Source organism: Ammospiza nelsoni, chromosome 6 (assembly GCF_027579445.1).
Source record: "Ammospiza nelsoni isolate bAmmNel1 chromosome 6, bAmmNel1.pri, whole genome shotgun sequence".
Classification (NCBI taxonomy): domain Eukaryota; kingdom Metazoa; phylum Chordata; class Aves; order Passeriformes; family Passerellidae; genus Ammospiza; species Ammospiza nelsoni.
The window spans coordinates 17,791,003-17,804,835 of record NC_080638.1 but is presented as its reverse complement, the minus strand read 5'-3'; the positions used below and the strand labels follow the sequence as shown (position 1 = coordinate 17,804,835).

Here is a 13,833-nt window from a genome sequence, read left to right as displayed (position 1 = left end):
GCTGAACCCACGCGGCCCCGTTTCCACTGCTTTCTGTGGCGGAGCTGCAGCTCCAGCCTCCAGCAGCAGCCAGGGCACCTGAGGCCACTCAGGCAGCTGCCATCGCTGCAGCACATCCAGCCTCCATGCACCTGTAGGATGCTCCCCACAGCAGGACAGCCACCACCCCTCAGAGGTGACAGGGCTGCCCTGGGACTGACTCTATTGCTGATACCGCTGGTTTATAAGCTAAAACTGCTTGTTTTCAGTGCTTTCTGTTGGGAAGCAAGTCTTGCCCTGGCACTGGTTGTAAGTGCTACAGGTGAAGGCTCAGGGATGGCTGAGATAATTTGACCACAGTTTTGGGGAGAGGGTGTTCACAAATTGATGGGTTGTGTGTTTTGAAAGACAGGAACATTGTCATTGTGGGCCCTTGGCAGCTTGTTGGCTTTGCAGTTCTGTTATAAAATGGATTGAAAATTTAATTAATTTTTTTTACAAAAAAAAAAAAAAAAAAAACAACAAAGAGCAAACATAAAAAAGCTAATCCAAAAAAAAAATTCCAAGAGGACCTTGATATACTTGTGACATTCACCAATGTGCAGCCACAGATTAGAAGGATTTAGGGGAAAAAAAAATCCTTGTTGATATCGATTAACTGCCTGCCTGTGTTTTCTGCACTTCCCTATAAGGCAGCTGGTACTCTGTGACAGACACAGCAATGCTGCATCTGAGTAGCACAAAGGTGGCCTCTGGGTTTTATGGCTTGGCTGAGCATGAGGCTGTCCCCCTGCCCATGGGCCAAAAGGGATGTATAGCACCCACACAGCTAGAATCTGCTGTTCTTTTAGGGATATGGAGATAGGAAATAAGGAGGTGAGCAGTGTCACAGCTCAGCACCTTCTTATGTTTTAAGTGTTTTGTGCAAGAACAGGATGGAAGTGCTGAGGCTAGAGAGAAAGAGTTTTCTGAAATTTTTGTTCCACAGCAGTTTTTGGTCTGTCTCCTTCTGTGTATATAGCGGAAAGTAGAAGGAAGCCCATATGGTTTGGTTTGGGGTTTTTTTAATGTATGTATGTATAGATAGACACAAAATCTGATCTGGGGGGGAAAAAGTGGCTAAAATCCTTATGTGGCTTGTGGCATCAGTGGTCTCCAGTGACCACTGTCAGTCAGAGGGGGAGCATTTCTTATCTTGTGCCATTTTCCATGGAAGACCTCAAAGGCTGCTCTAATTTGCAGCACTGGCTGGATTTCTGCATCTGGGAATGACTGGTTAGAGGAAGGCTCTGAAGGAGAGAAGCTGATGGGCAGTGAAGGAAATAAAAAAAAAGAGTCAGTTTTCCTCTTGAAGGAGGCAAGGTGGAAATTTGCTTTAGTTTTAATAGCCAAAGGCAAGAACTCCAATTGCTTAGAGTACATGTCTTCCTGCAGTCATACATTCTGCTTCTTGGGGGATAAAGGATTTAGAGGATGATAAATAATCTTAAAATTCCTTTTTTCTTTTACTTAAGGTGAAAAATGGTACTTACTGAGTCAGTTGGAGTCAGCTGCATTCATTTCAGTGGTGATTTTCCATTTGTTGTATCCAGAAACCCATCAATATCATTCCTAAATGAATATTTCATTAAGGAATGCAGATGGAAGTGGGAGGCAGCAATTATTTACCTGCTTTAGAGCTGGAACATTTCACCCAGCTTCTTCCAGGAAAAGAATTACTTTAAGGTGTGACCTCCATATCACTCAAGCTGGAGATTTTTCTTAACCAAAGCCCAGCTGATGCTTTACCTTCAGCTCATGGTGTTTCTTACTGATGAGCACTGCAGGCTCAGTCTCCCGCCAAGGGAGAGCTTTGTCCAGCAGAACTCTTCCAGCAGTGGATCACAGCATGTCACTAGGAACAGGAAAATCCACTTGACTATTATGATGCTTATGTGTGGGAGGAGGGAAAGACCTTTTGAAAAGCAGATGGACTTTCTCTTCTCCAGCTGTATCTGCCCATTGCATGCTAAGTACTGTTTAAGTGATGGGGCACAGCTCTTTATCTTAAAGGTCATTATTAACAGCATCAATGTAAGCACTCGAACTCAACAGTCATCCTGTTGCTTAAACGTGAGAGAAAGCACCCTGAGTATTTTTAATACTTTTTTCCTCCAACAACCAGAGGAAGAAAATTGTCTTGAGGCAATGGACTCAAAGTTGCCCATCAGGGGAGTGTGTGATAGGAATCTGTTGAGGATGGCAGTTAAGTACAAAGCAGTGCTGCAGTCTAGCTCTTCACTGTGTTAGGAGCTGGATCAATGGAAAATAGAGGGATGAACTTCTGCTGGATGTAGCAATGTTGCAAATAAGTCATGAAACCACCTGGTGACTGTCTCACGCTTTCTGCTTTAATTTTTACATCATCAGGCATGCATGAGTGAGCAGGATATTTTGGGCTAGATAGATGCTGCCGTGCATGACCCATGCTTCAGAGCTTGGCTGCAGCTCTGAGTACAAATCCCAGGCAGCTGAGTGTGGTGTTTTGCTCTCCTATGTCTTCTCTTATTAAACCAGACTTCTTGTATGCTCTGTGGCACAGTCTTCTGCACAGAAGGAAACAGCCAGTGATAAATACTGAGATTTTCTACTATCTGTCTACCTCTGAAGTATTTAAATGAGAAAGCTGTCTGCAGTAGTCTTTGAAAACAGACCATTATGTTGTATGAAAACAGCAGTTTTTCCCTCCAAAATCAAATGATCCTAGCAAAAATCAGAAAGAGGATGTGGAGGAACTACAAGCAATTTACTCTTTAAAAAATGGATTTAGAGTTTGATATTCCCTTACTAGGATCTGAATAGCCTATTCAGATAATGTCTGGATATAAATGCTAGATATAATTGCTAGATAGAAATGCTGAGAATGACTAATCAGCAAATTGTACTCTTAGGCTTGCCCAGACACACATTCTAAAAGGAAATTATTGCTATTAAACATTTTCCATTTAATGACTTGTGTTTTCAGCTCTTGGAGGCTGCTTGACAAAATGAGAATGAAAAAATCAGTAGGTAACTGAGAAGTCAGCTCACAAGCAAGCTCAAAAATGGTGCAGTTGAAGTCTTTAGTAGTCATTATGTACCCGGAGATTACCATTATCATTTCCATCACTGTAGCTGAGCTGGCTGTGAAATTATAACTGCTTGTGGTTTTTTCAATTATTGTTTCCAACAGCTGAAATAATTTTGAGCCACTGTTTTGTTATAGGCATTTTGTTCCTTCAGATCTTTCCTATCCACTCTTGTTCTTCAAACAGCTACCTCTCCCAGTATTCCTTGGCCCAGATTAAGAGACCTTTAGAAAGCAGTTAAACTTCTGGATTGCTTTCACCCCTTGAACCCTTGCTTGAACATAGCCACTTGCTTGAACTCTTTCATTTTTTTTCTTTTTAAGTCATCCAAATTTAGGTCTTTTGGACAAAAGCTCAGTATCCTGACCCTCATGGTAAATATGAAAAGACAAATATTGTGCATGCAGCACTGGTTCCCTTACCAAAACACATATATATGTTGTCACAGCACAAAATAGTTTTTATTCCTACATTTTAGACTGGGATCAGGATATTCAAAAGGTAATAATCGCTTATGTTAAGAAACCTGCTGTTCTGTTACTCTTTTCTCCACAAGAGGAGCTCAAATATTATTCTTTTTTTCATTATTCATAATCCAATTCTTCAGTGGAAATGGATGTTCTTTTTATTGAATCCATTTATTTAATTGCTGCTTCTGGAAAGCTATTTCATGGCCCACAAGAAGTTAGAAAAGCTTGGAGATTTTCTTTTTTATTGGGTTATAAGGTTTGCTGTGGGGAGGGTTGGTGCAGAAGTCGTATAGAAATCTGGTCTTATTGTTGCACCCACCTCACTTTATGCGCTCTGACACCCCAGGGGGACAAAAGGAGCATCCTCCTTCCTCACCTGTGTGGAACAGCTCAGTGTCACACATTTTGCTATGGAGTATTTTGTCTTGGCCCGTAATATCTGAGCTCTGTCTGTCACTGCTCGCTCTTATGCCATGTTGATAGCCATAAAAAATCTTTTGATGTGTGCCTTCAAACTCTATTCCTGGAGGCACAGAGCCAGTCTGGATACACATAATCTTCTCAACCCCCCCACCTCCCTGGTTATCACCCTCTGTTGTTGCTTGTGTTTTGGACAGCTGGGCAGGACAGAGCAATCTTGCAGTAATAGATGCAACCACCTTGAATGATCCTGGTTTCACCCCTGAGCAGAGAGTGCTGGGGTTTTATTCCTCAGAGGAATTTCCAAGTGTGAACCCTCACACTGAGCTGCAAAGCCTCGCTGAGAGATGGCTCTGTTCCCAGAGATTTCCCTGTGTGGCCACCCACTCTGCCTGTCTCTGCCATCAATTTTCCCTCCTGAAAGACAAGCACTGACTGCAGGCCCACTCGGACCGGTGCTGCTGAGGAAGCAAGGCAAAATGAAAGGAAGAAATAAGGTTTTGACTCCAGGCACTGAGGGCAACTGTCATATTTTTCTTTCTCTGACTTCCAAATGGGAGTTGGCTGGGATCTGTCAAGCTTCAAGTTCTCACACATTTGGTAAATATTTAGGGTCTGACTCACCACTGAATCACTCCCGTTATTTTTTTTGCTCTGCGCAGAGAAATGGCTCTGCCACTTAGATAACACCAACACTCCGAGGTTCTCTCACTTTTTGTATTCTAGCATGTCATGGTCATGTGTGCCTGTCCTCACAGTACCACCTTCAGGATGGGGAGATGGCATCAGCCCTGGCTGGCAGAGGGACTCAGGCACACTGGTCACAGACACCCAAGTTCTTCTCTGACACAAAATCCAAAACTGGCCAAAAGCTCCAGCCATCAGCTGGTGAGACCCCAGCTCCTTAGCTGGTGGGTCACATACCAGCTCCTGCTGCCTGGGGGTCATTTTAGTAGCTGCACTGCCTGTATTGCTGTACCTGCGAGAGCTTCTGTGGAAATCAAAAGAGCATAATTCCCCCACAGACAACTGTAGTCTGTTTTGTATGTACAGACCTCTGCTTTCATTGTAGGTAGAAGACAGCATGATGGATGTGTATGATTTCGTGTACGAGGAGGTGAGGAGGAACACCTCCAGCTTCAGGAGACATGAACTGACTGCCATCCATGAAACAGTAAGTTGTCTTTTACCTGCAGGAGGAAACCTTGCCCTGGGGTATCTTCCTGAGGGTTTTGGCAGGCTGGGGCTGACGCCTGTGCTCTGTCTCGTGAATGCTTCAATGCCATTTTTCCTCAAGAACTGAGTCCTCCAGGCTGCTGTGGAGTCTGCTCCTCCCTTCGTATTCTTCCTTTCTCAGATCTGACCAACCAGATTACCAACAGGAACAAAGGGTCACCTCTTTGGGCATCACTGTGGTGCAAGATCTACAAAGCTTCCGCCCTGCAGCTGCCATAGTATTTTCTGTCTCAGCAGCCACTGTGACTTGCTCCCTGTCTGTGGTACAAGAGTGTGGATATGCACACTCTTGTAGAGTGGCATGGAGAGGAAGAGGCAGGAATTCCACATAGTCCAGCAGTAGTATTTGCACATGGTTATTCTTATTTATCCTCAAGTTTATGTCTGAGGAGAACTGGAGGCTACACAGCCTCTTACAGAACTGGAGACTGCTATCAGGCTCCCAAATACCACTACCCAGGATGCTGTTGGTCTCTGTAGCTCAGCAGGTAGGCAAGGGTGGTTACCCAGAGCACAGGGAGGACACTTGCCCCCAAAGCCACAGGAGATGAGTGAGGATGTCCCCCACAGTGAGAAACTCCCAAGTCCCTGCTGAGTAAAGGAGATGCCATTCCCTTGCACAGCAGGGCTTGTTTGGGGAGTGAGTTCATGGCACACACAAGGCTGGATGGGGAGGTCAGCCCTGCTCAGCTGTTTCCAAACACCTCCCACACAATTCCCTGTATCCTTCTGTGTTTTTTTTTAATCATCATAACAAGTACTTTTCCAAGCTGTTTCTATCTGTGCTTCTCAAAACACAGAAGAGGTCAAATGTTCCTTTTTGCAGTGGTGATGGTGGCCCTCAGAGTCATGCCCATGCATGGAAGTGCTTGCTCTCAGGGCTGTGGAGCAGTACTCCCAGGGTCCCATTTGACAAGGAGAAGCAGGCACAATGCCTGGCTTCACCAGTTACTTATTTTAGTTGCGTCTTGAATTGATGGAGAAGCAGTCTTTCTACTCCTGGGGTTTTTTTTCCTTCTGCCAGAGCTCCAAACTGTCCAGTGCACCACAGCTACAGGAAACCAGCTCCCCAGTGGGTGTTGCTGGGGATCCCCTCAGCCCATAACAATCACTGGAAACATGAGTCTGTGCATCCCTGGGCTTTCTGGAGCAGCCACTGAGCATTAATATGACCACAGAGGAAGGGCTCGGCCCCACTCCCAGGCAGCAGTCCTGGGGGAGCATGAGCAAGTTTGAGGCCAGATCCATCCACCTCCCCTGAATTTAGCTTGCATTGCTGCAGTTGTTGATTCCTACGTGCTTTGCTCCTTGCACCCTGGTTGGGTAGCCTTTCCTGAGGCAGCAGGGGCCCGTTGCCAGCATCTCCTGCTGCAGCAGCTGGTAGCAAGGGGAGAGCCTTGGCGAGCAGCTGGCTAACTTCTCCCTCTCTTGCAGTTCCTTTGCTGTGGGAAGCACTCTCCTTTTGGGGACACAACCGATGTTGAGAACAAGACATGCCCACCTGACCATGTGCACAATGAAGGACAGGTAAGGAAAAGGATTCTCCCACACCATAGTGGGGTTGTGCCTCTACTTCCTAGCCATCAAAACCTCACTGGTGCTAAAGTGTTAATGAGAATTGTGCTTTTTGATGGTTTGGGGTTGAAACAGGTTGGGATTTGTTTTGTTTGGGTTTTGTTTTTTAAATAACACTGGACATGGTATGGGAGTAGTGCATTCAGCTCTGGGGTCCAGCACAAGAAGGACATTGACCTGATGGAGCAAGACCAGAGGAGGCCACCAATATGATCAGAGGGATGGTGCATCTCTCCTATGAAGAATGGCTGAAAGGATTGCTTATGTTCAACCTGGAAAAGAGATGACATGGAGGTGACCTAATTGTGTCCTTCTAGAAAAGGAGAAAGATGCAAGAAAGCTGAAGAGGGACTTTTTGCAGGAGGATGTAATGACAGGACAAGGGGGAATGTCTTGAAACTGACAGTAATTTTAGATTAAATATTAGGAAAAAATTCTTTACTGTGAGGGTGGTGAGGTACTGGCACAAGTTGCCCAGAGAATTTAGGAATTCCCCATCCCTGGCAGTGTTTAATGCCAGGTGGGTGGAGCTCTGAGCAACCTGGTCTAGGGAAAGGTGTCCCTGCCCATGGCTGGGGGGTTGGAACTGGACAGGATCTTTAAGGTCCCTTGCAACCCAAATCATTCTATGATTGTGTGAATCAGGAGGAAGAGCCCTGGCAGATCAGCAGGTCTCAGACCCACAGGTGCAGTTTCCTTCACTGCTCTAGAAAGTTTTCAAAATGCTTGTGTTTGCAGCCTGAAACTTCCCTCCAGCTTCCTGCTCATCTCCTGTGCTTGCCGAGAGTGTGAGATATCACAGGCATGTATCAGAGCACAAAAAAAGCTGTTTGACTTTTCCACATGACACTAATTTCTGACACTTAAAATGTGTTCCAGTTAACAGCAAATGTAGAATTTGATGTAATTCCTTTTTCTCCGGGGCATTAAATAGGTATTAAAATGAGAAGCTCATGAAGCAAGGTGATGATGCCCACCAGTAGCTTCCTCAAGTCTGCTTCATTCTGACTCTTTCAAGCATCTTAGTGGGGCTGCTGGAGAAGCCACCAGTATTAGACTGTTGTGCACTGAAGCTACAACCCTCTGAGCATATCTATTGCACGATGATGTTTCTTCCACCAGAGTAGCTAAAGCCACCAGCATCAATATTTGGTGTTTCTAGGAAAAACAAAACCACGCGGCTGCAGGGATACAAACCCGTTGTCAGGTGAAGATGTCAAGTGCTAGCAGCACCCGTGATGCACAGGCGCACGTCAGCCCGCTGGGGCAGCGTTTCAAAGCACAGCCTCCAGGAGTGTCACATCCCAGCGCTGGGTGGAACTCAGCTCTAAGAGCAGGAAGGGAGAGCAGAACAAAGCTGGGCACCATATGGGCGATTCATTCCTCCCACTTAGTGGTCTGTTTCCCTCACTTGGGAGCCAGGGAAGTGAGTGGGAGGATGTGCTTTGTGTGACACAGGAAACCACAGAGTTTGGTGGCCACAGTCATTCTCTTCTGGCTTTGAATGCTCTTTTTTCCTGCTGCAAATCCCTTCATCAAGGGCATGCTCTTGCATTTCTGAAATGGCTGTCTTGGCCAACACCTCGGGGATTTCTGTGGGGCCATTGGTATGCTTAAGGCTAATGTATATTAATGCTTGCAGCACCTTGCAAAATTGAGCTGTTCAGTAGTAACCTTGGGGAATGCATTTGGCATCACGGTGTGCTCTGCTTTTTTGACTTTCCATTTCCTTCTTTCCATTTTTCAGCGAGTGAAAAGAAAAGAGCTTTGCTTGACCACACTTAAGCACACATCCTCCACCGTGCAAAATGCATCACACCAATAAAACTGTAGGCATGTTGTAGTAACAGAAAAGATACCACAGATGTGTGTCTTCCCAAGATGCAGCAGCAGGAGGGAGAGCGGCCCAGCTGTGCAATGCTGCACCCCTTTCTTGCCTCCTTTCTCTCTGAGGCTGTGGAAGTGCTGTTGGGGGGATAAAGCCCCCCACCAAGCTGCTGTTGTGCTGCAAGGGGTATTTGTTTCTCTCTTCCCAGGACTGCCTGCAAGAGATCCAGGACTTTCTGAAGAAGCACATGGACTTTGTCTTCTCGCTCCTGGGCATCGCCATTGGTTTCACGGTAACACTGTCTGTCCTTTCACATTTTGGCCCTGGAAGGCAGGATCCAGTCAGGAAAAAGTATCTTAAATTAGCCCCCAGAAGCTAGATTTCTGGGTGATTTTTGGATGCTAGCAGCAGAGAAACAAGCAGTGGTGGACTCCACTATGGAAATTGGGAAGGGGTCAGGAATCTGGACAGGCTGATTGATGGAGGGGTTTTCCTGCAGGAGGAGGCTTGCTGCACGGTTTTTGTGCCCTAACAAGGCATGGCGTCTGGGAGTGGGGAGCAGGATGCAGCAGCAGTTGCATTTCATCCACTCAGGCTTGCCTGTCTGACTTCTCCTGTGAGTGAGAGGCCGTGTCACCTCGCTGGGGGCTTGTGGATTACGTAGAAAGGGAGATGCACTAGAGCCTTCATATTCTAGGAAACTTGCTGCCTCCTAAATCAACTTGGGAAGTTGTGTGTGCAGCCAGAGCTGGAAGGTCTTGAAAGCTACTGAGCACCAGCAGTGGAGCTGGAGAGCTGTGCAGAAAGGGAAGGTCTCATCCTATTAATGACCACTATATGAATCTGATGAGGAACATCTCGGGCAATGTGGGTAACTCCCAGGCTCATAAAAAGCAGGCTGCAAAGGAAAGGGGAAGAGTGTGTTGTCTGGGCTCCAAGGTTCTGTCTTTGAAGGACTAACATGCAGAGGAGGGGTGAAATCATCTTCAGATGATGGCTCTGAAGTTAATTTGCAGGAGAACAAAAGAGAAAATTAAATGCTGCAAGAGAAGCATATCTTTCCATGGTGAGGGGGCTCTGGGGCTGTGTGGGAGTGGTCTCTTGGAAGCTGGAGCAGGCCACTAATTAAAACCAGCCTTCTTGTTTGCCCACCCACTGCTTGGCAGAGGTGTCTCACTGTAATTACCTGTACTCAAGGACTCTGAACAAGTGGTGATGCACACCAGAAAACAGCATGTGAAAGGAGACTCCTTTCTCCACCATGAGGGCAGGTTTGGTCTGCTATGATATCTCCATGCTGCTCCCCAGATGGATTGACCTTTCTTGATTGAAAGTGTATTTGGAGATTGTTTTATGCCTTGTGTCCACCTTGGCACATTTATGGATTAGAAGATTCTTCTCCATCTAAATAAAATCCAGAGGAGCAAACAATTTGTATTTTATAGCAGTAAATTAGGAAAACCATCAGGCATTGCTATGGAGCTGTAAACGTAAAGTCATCTGTGAATATTTGGTGCCACTTTCCAATTTTTCTCCAGTATAAGGAGAATTTCACTGCAGCTATATTCAGATAAAAGCAGGAGCACTTTTATAACAGATACTTTTTTCACAGCTTGATGCTGTAGCCAGATAAGGCAGCTGTCTTTGAAGCCTGTGCTAGAGGAAATCTCACCGCACAGTTCGCTATTGTGATGGCAGGATGCAAGGGAAGCACGTAAAGAGGGCTGTAGCTGCTCTGATGTCACTGTTCCTCGGCCAACAATGCACACACATCCCCAGATCAAGCTGCAAGCAAAGGCATTAGCACATTAGGGCATACTTGAAGAAAGAGCACATTGTTACAGCCCTCATTATCCTTCCCACAGCAGCCTTACCTTGGGTATGTTGCCTGTGTTAATCCTGATGTGTGATACACCAGGCAGAGTATCACAATAGAGAGGAAGTACACTGTCCTCTGCATTTATAACTATTTGGGGTTGGTTTAGGCATTTGTCTGTTTGGTTTTTTTTTTTTTGTTGGGGTTTTTTCTTCAAACAAGACATGGGTGTTGTGGGTTTTTCTCTTTGAAAAAGGCTACTATTATGAGAGGTATGTTTGTTTGCATAGAGGAATGTTCTGTGGCAGGAATTAAATTTGAATTTCCTGGTTTCATTTTATTTCTTGGTCTTTTTAGAGCCAGGTTTGAGCTGTGCTATGCTAACTCCAATCAGATGTTTTAACCATGTGTTGCTTTTTTAAAAAATTTCCATGTCAGAAATGGTGTTCAGCACTTCACTGAAAACCAGCTCTCCTCAGCAAAATGTGACAACAGGCAATATTTATGACTGCTTATTTGCACAGATGGAGCATCATAATCAGTTACACACTTAATTGTATGCCTATCTCATTTATTTCCTTTTAGGTTTATGGGATGTTCCTAACTTCATTCCTTTGGTTCTCCATCCACTTCAGCAGCAACCTGTACCGGAAAGGGAAATACACCCTGCGGGAGAGGTAGAAACCTGATGCCTGGGCATCCCTACCAGGCAAAGCCAGCTCTTGGCACAGAAGATGTCTGAAGTCACCCACAAAATGCCCTGGGAAGGTATTGTGTGGGGTCAGGTGATGGGATATGTGTCACACATTTCCCTTTCCTGCACTACAATTGGGCTCAGAGATGCACATTCCCTCAATGGGAGATGTACGGGCTGTGGCTCCACAAGAAGGACACAAGGAGTTCTTTACAACCAAATGGAGAGAAAAACCCGGCAAAAATCACAGGATTAAACAAAACTTCTCTCGTGCTGTCAACTGAGCAGTTCCCTGTGACCCCTAAAGATGCAATGTTTCTAGGAAGATGGGTTTGGATCACAGCCCAGGACCAATGTTGCACTATCAGTAAATAAATGACAGGAAGTGTGTCACCACTGATGTGAAATGTGCTCTCCCAGAGTGGAACTTGCAATGATTAGTTTTGGGCATTTTTCTGATCATGCTGAGGTATATAGGCATCCAATGACTGTCAGCTAGTTTTCTCACTTTCAAATGTTGCCAAATTTATAGAACTTTTGGTAGAGATCAGGACAAAAGGTCAGAAAGTAGAGAATGAGCTTTGAAACAACTGACCAACAGAAGAATGTATTTTTGTTATTCCTCCTTGCTAATGCAATACAACTTTTTTTTTTAATTCTTAGTATTTAGTCAGCCTCCTAAATCTTGATGCCACACTGATTTCTCAGGGGCTTGTTAAGCCACACCTGTGTCTAATTCTGGGCCCCTTAATTTAGGTAGGATGTTGACATACTCAAACACATTCAGAGAAGAGCCAGAAGGCTGGTGAGGGGTCTAGAACACAAACCTGAGGGAGCTGGGGTTATTTAGCCTGGAAAAAAGGAGTCTTGGGGTGACCTTATCATTCTCTACAACTGCCTGAAAGCAGGGTGTAGCCAGGTGGTGGTTGGTCTCTTCTCCCAGGCAACAAGTGACAGGATGAGGGGACACAGTCTGAAGCTGTCCCAGGGGAAGTTTAAGCTAGACATTAAAGAAAAATTCTTCACAGAAGGAGGGATTGGGCATTGGAATGAGCTGCCCAGGGAGTGGTGGAGTCACCATCCCTAGAGGTGTTTTAAAAAAAGCCTGGACGTGGCACTCAGTGGCATGGTTTAGTTGATAAGGTGGTGTTAGGTCATAGGTTGAACTTGATCTCCATGGTCTTTTCCAGCCTGGCTGGTTGTGTGATTCTGTAACTTCCGGCCCCAGCTCTGTGTTTATCAGGCTTTGCTAACCCACTGTGCTCTTGTGGTAAAAGGACTTTGATATTACACACACAGAAGTTTAAATCTATAAGAGAGCAGGACTGATCTGCAGCCAGGTCAAACAATACAATGTCCAACTCCACGTCCTTTTTACATCACTTTATCAATAATAAACAGAATTTGTAAAAGGCTGTCAATCTAGCTGAAACAACAGCTCCCTGCTATGCTTTGCCCTCATGTCGAGTAGGCAGAGCAGCTTCTGAGCTGAAACCCATCATTGCAATATATGCAGCATCTGCTGTAAATTATACAGCTGTGTGAAATGTCTGTTGAACCAGCAACAGCTTTCACTTCTCTTGCACATAGTGGGTTTTAGGCATGAAAAATTGTAAGTAGCAGTTTTTTACTGAGATAAACATGGACAATCCTATGCTGATGTTCAGGACAAGTCCTGGCCCTCTGGCAGGGGCTGCTGCATGTACATGGACAGCACTATAGCACCTGGCTAGCATTTTAACCCAGGCTGCAAATACCTTGCATTGGAAAGAGTTGTGTTATGGAGGGCTGTCCCTTCTCATTCCACACCCTTGGAACCAGCAGAGCTTCACTGTTGACTTCACTGGAAGCAGGATGAAGTTCAAACTGCCCCAGTGTGTATTCAAGCTACCTCCTGGCAGTCACCAACACACCTCAGTCTGGCAGGGAATTGGGTATGATATGCACTTCCCAGCTTATGCACTTTCTAGTGGGGAAGTATTCACTTATACATGTGTATATATATCACATATATTGATCTCTGGAAAGAGATAATCTCCCATGTCAGCTCCAGCTGCTACTGTCAGGCTACTGCTACTGTTATTCCTCAGGCCAGCTGGCAGCTCATGTGACTCATGGTTGCTTCAATAAAGATGAATTTCTTGCAAAAGGCCATCATTCCTCCTCTTTTTTGTGCCACGCATGAAGCTGCCTGCATTGCTTGGGGATTTACACCATGGGGGCGCTCAGTAATTCTTTCAGTGCTGAGAAGAGAGACTCCCCAGGCAGCTTGTGCTTGCCAGTCCCAGCAGTGTGCTGGAGAGAGAGGATGGCCTTGGTCCTTTGGAGGAAAAGGAGCAGCTCACCAGCCTCAGCCAGATGATGGGGCAGCAGGCTGGCACCTCTCAGGGAGTAATGCAAGCAGGGGCAGGAAAAATGCTTAAGGATGTGTTTAAGCTGTAACTACCAGAGTGTTTATATGGAAGCAATGTCTGTGGTTTCACTTTTTTAAGGATTAGGTAGTCAGGTCTTGCCCACTGCTCTGCATTGACTAGTTAACTGCTGATATTCTGCCATATCAAAAAACATCATGGACAAATTGGAGGAGTCAGTCATCAGTGTGGGTTACCTGCTCAAGTCTCATCAATGGGTACAAAAAATCTCTGTTAAAGCATCACCACCAGGACTGCAGAAGCTTTAGGTGCTCCACCTTCCCAGGTCAGTTTTTA

The 13,833-nt window shown here is 45.5% G+C and overlaps 1 protein-coding gene across 1 annotated transcript in view; it reads left to right on the top strand.

Annotated features, from left to right (window-relative positions):
* The window catches only part of TSPAN32 (tetraspanin 32), a 29,663-nt gene extending 16,736 nt beyond the window's left edge, over window positions 1–12,927 (top strand). The window contains exons 5-8 of the mRNA XM_059474795.1: window positions 5,049–5,150; window positions 6,647–6,739; window positions 8,824–8,907; window positions 11,017–12,927. Coding sequence (XP_059330778.1) covers window positions 5,049–5,150; window positions 6,647–6,739; window positions 8,824–8,907; window positions 11,017–11,112 — 375 coding nt within the window. The 3' untranslated portion in view covers window positions 11,113–12,927. The remainder of the gene's footprint in view (window positions 1–5,048; window positions 5,151–6,646; window positions 6,740–8,823; window positions 8,908–11,016) is intronic.
* The last annotated feature ends 906 nt before the right edge of the window (window positions 12,928–13,833 follow it).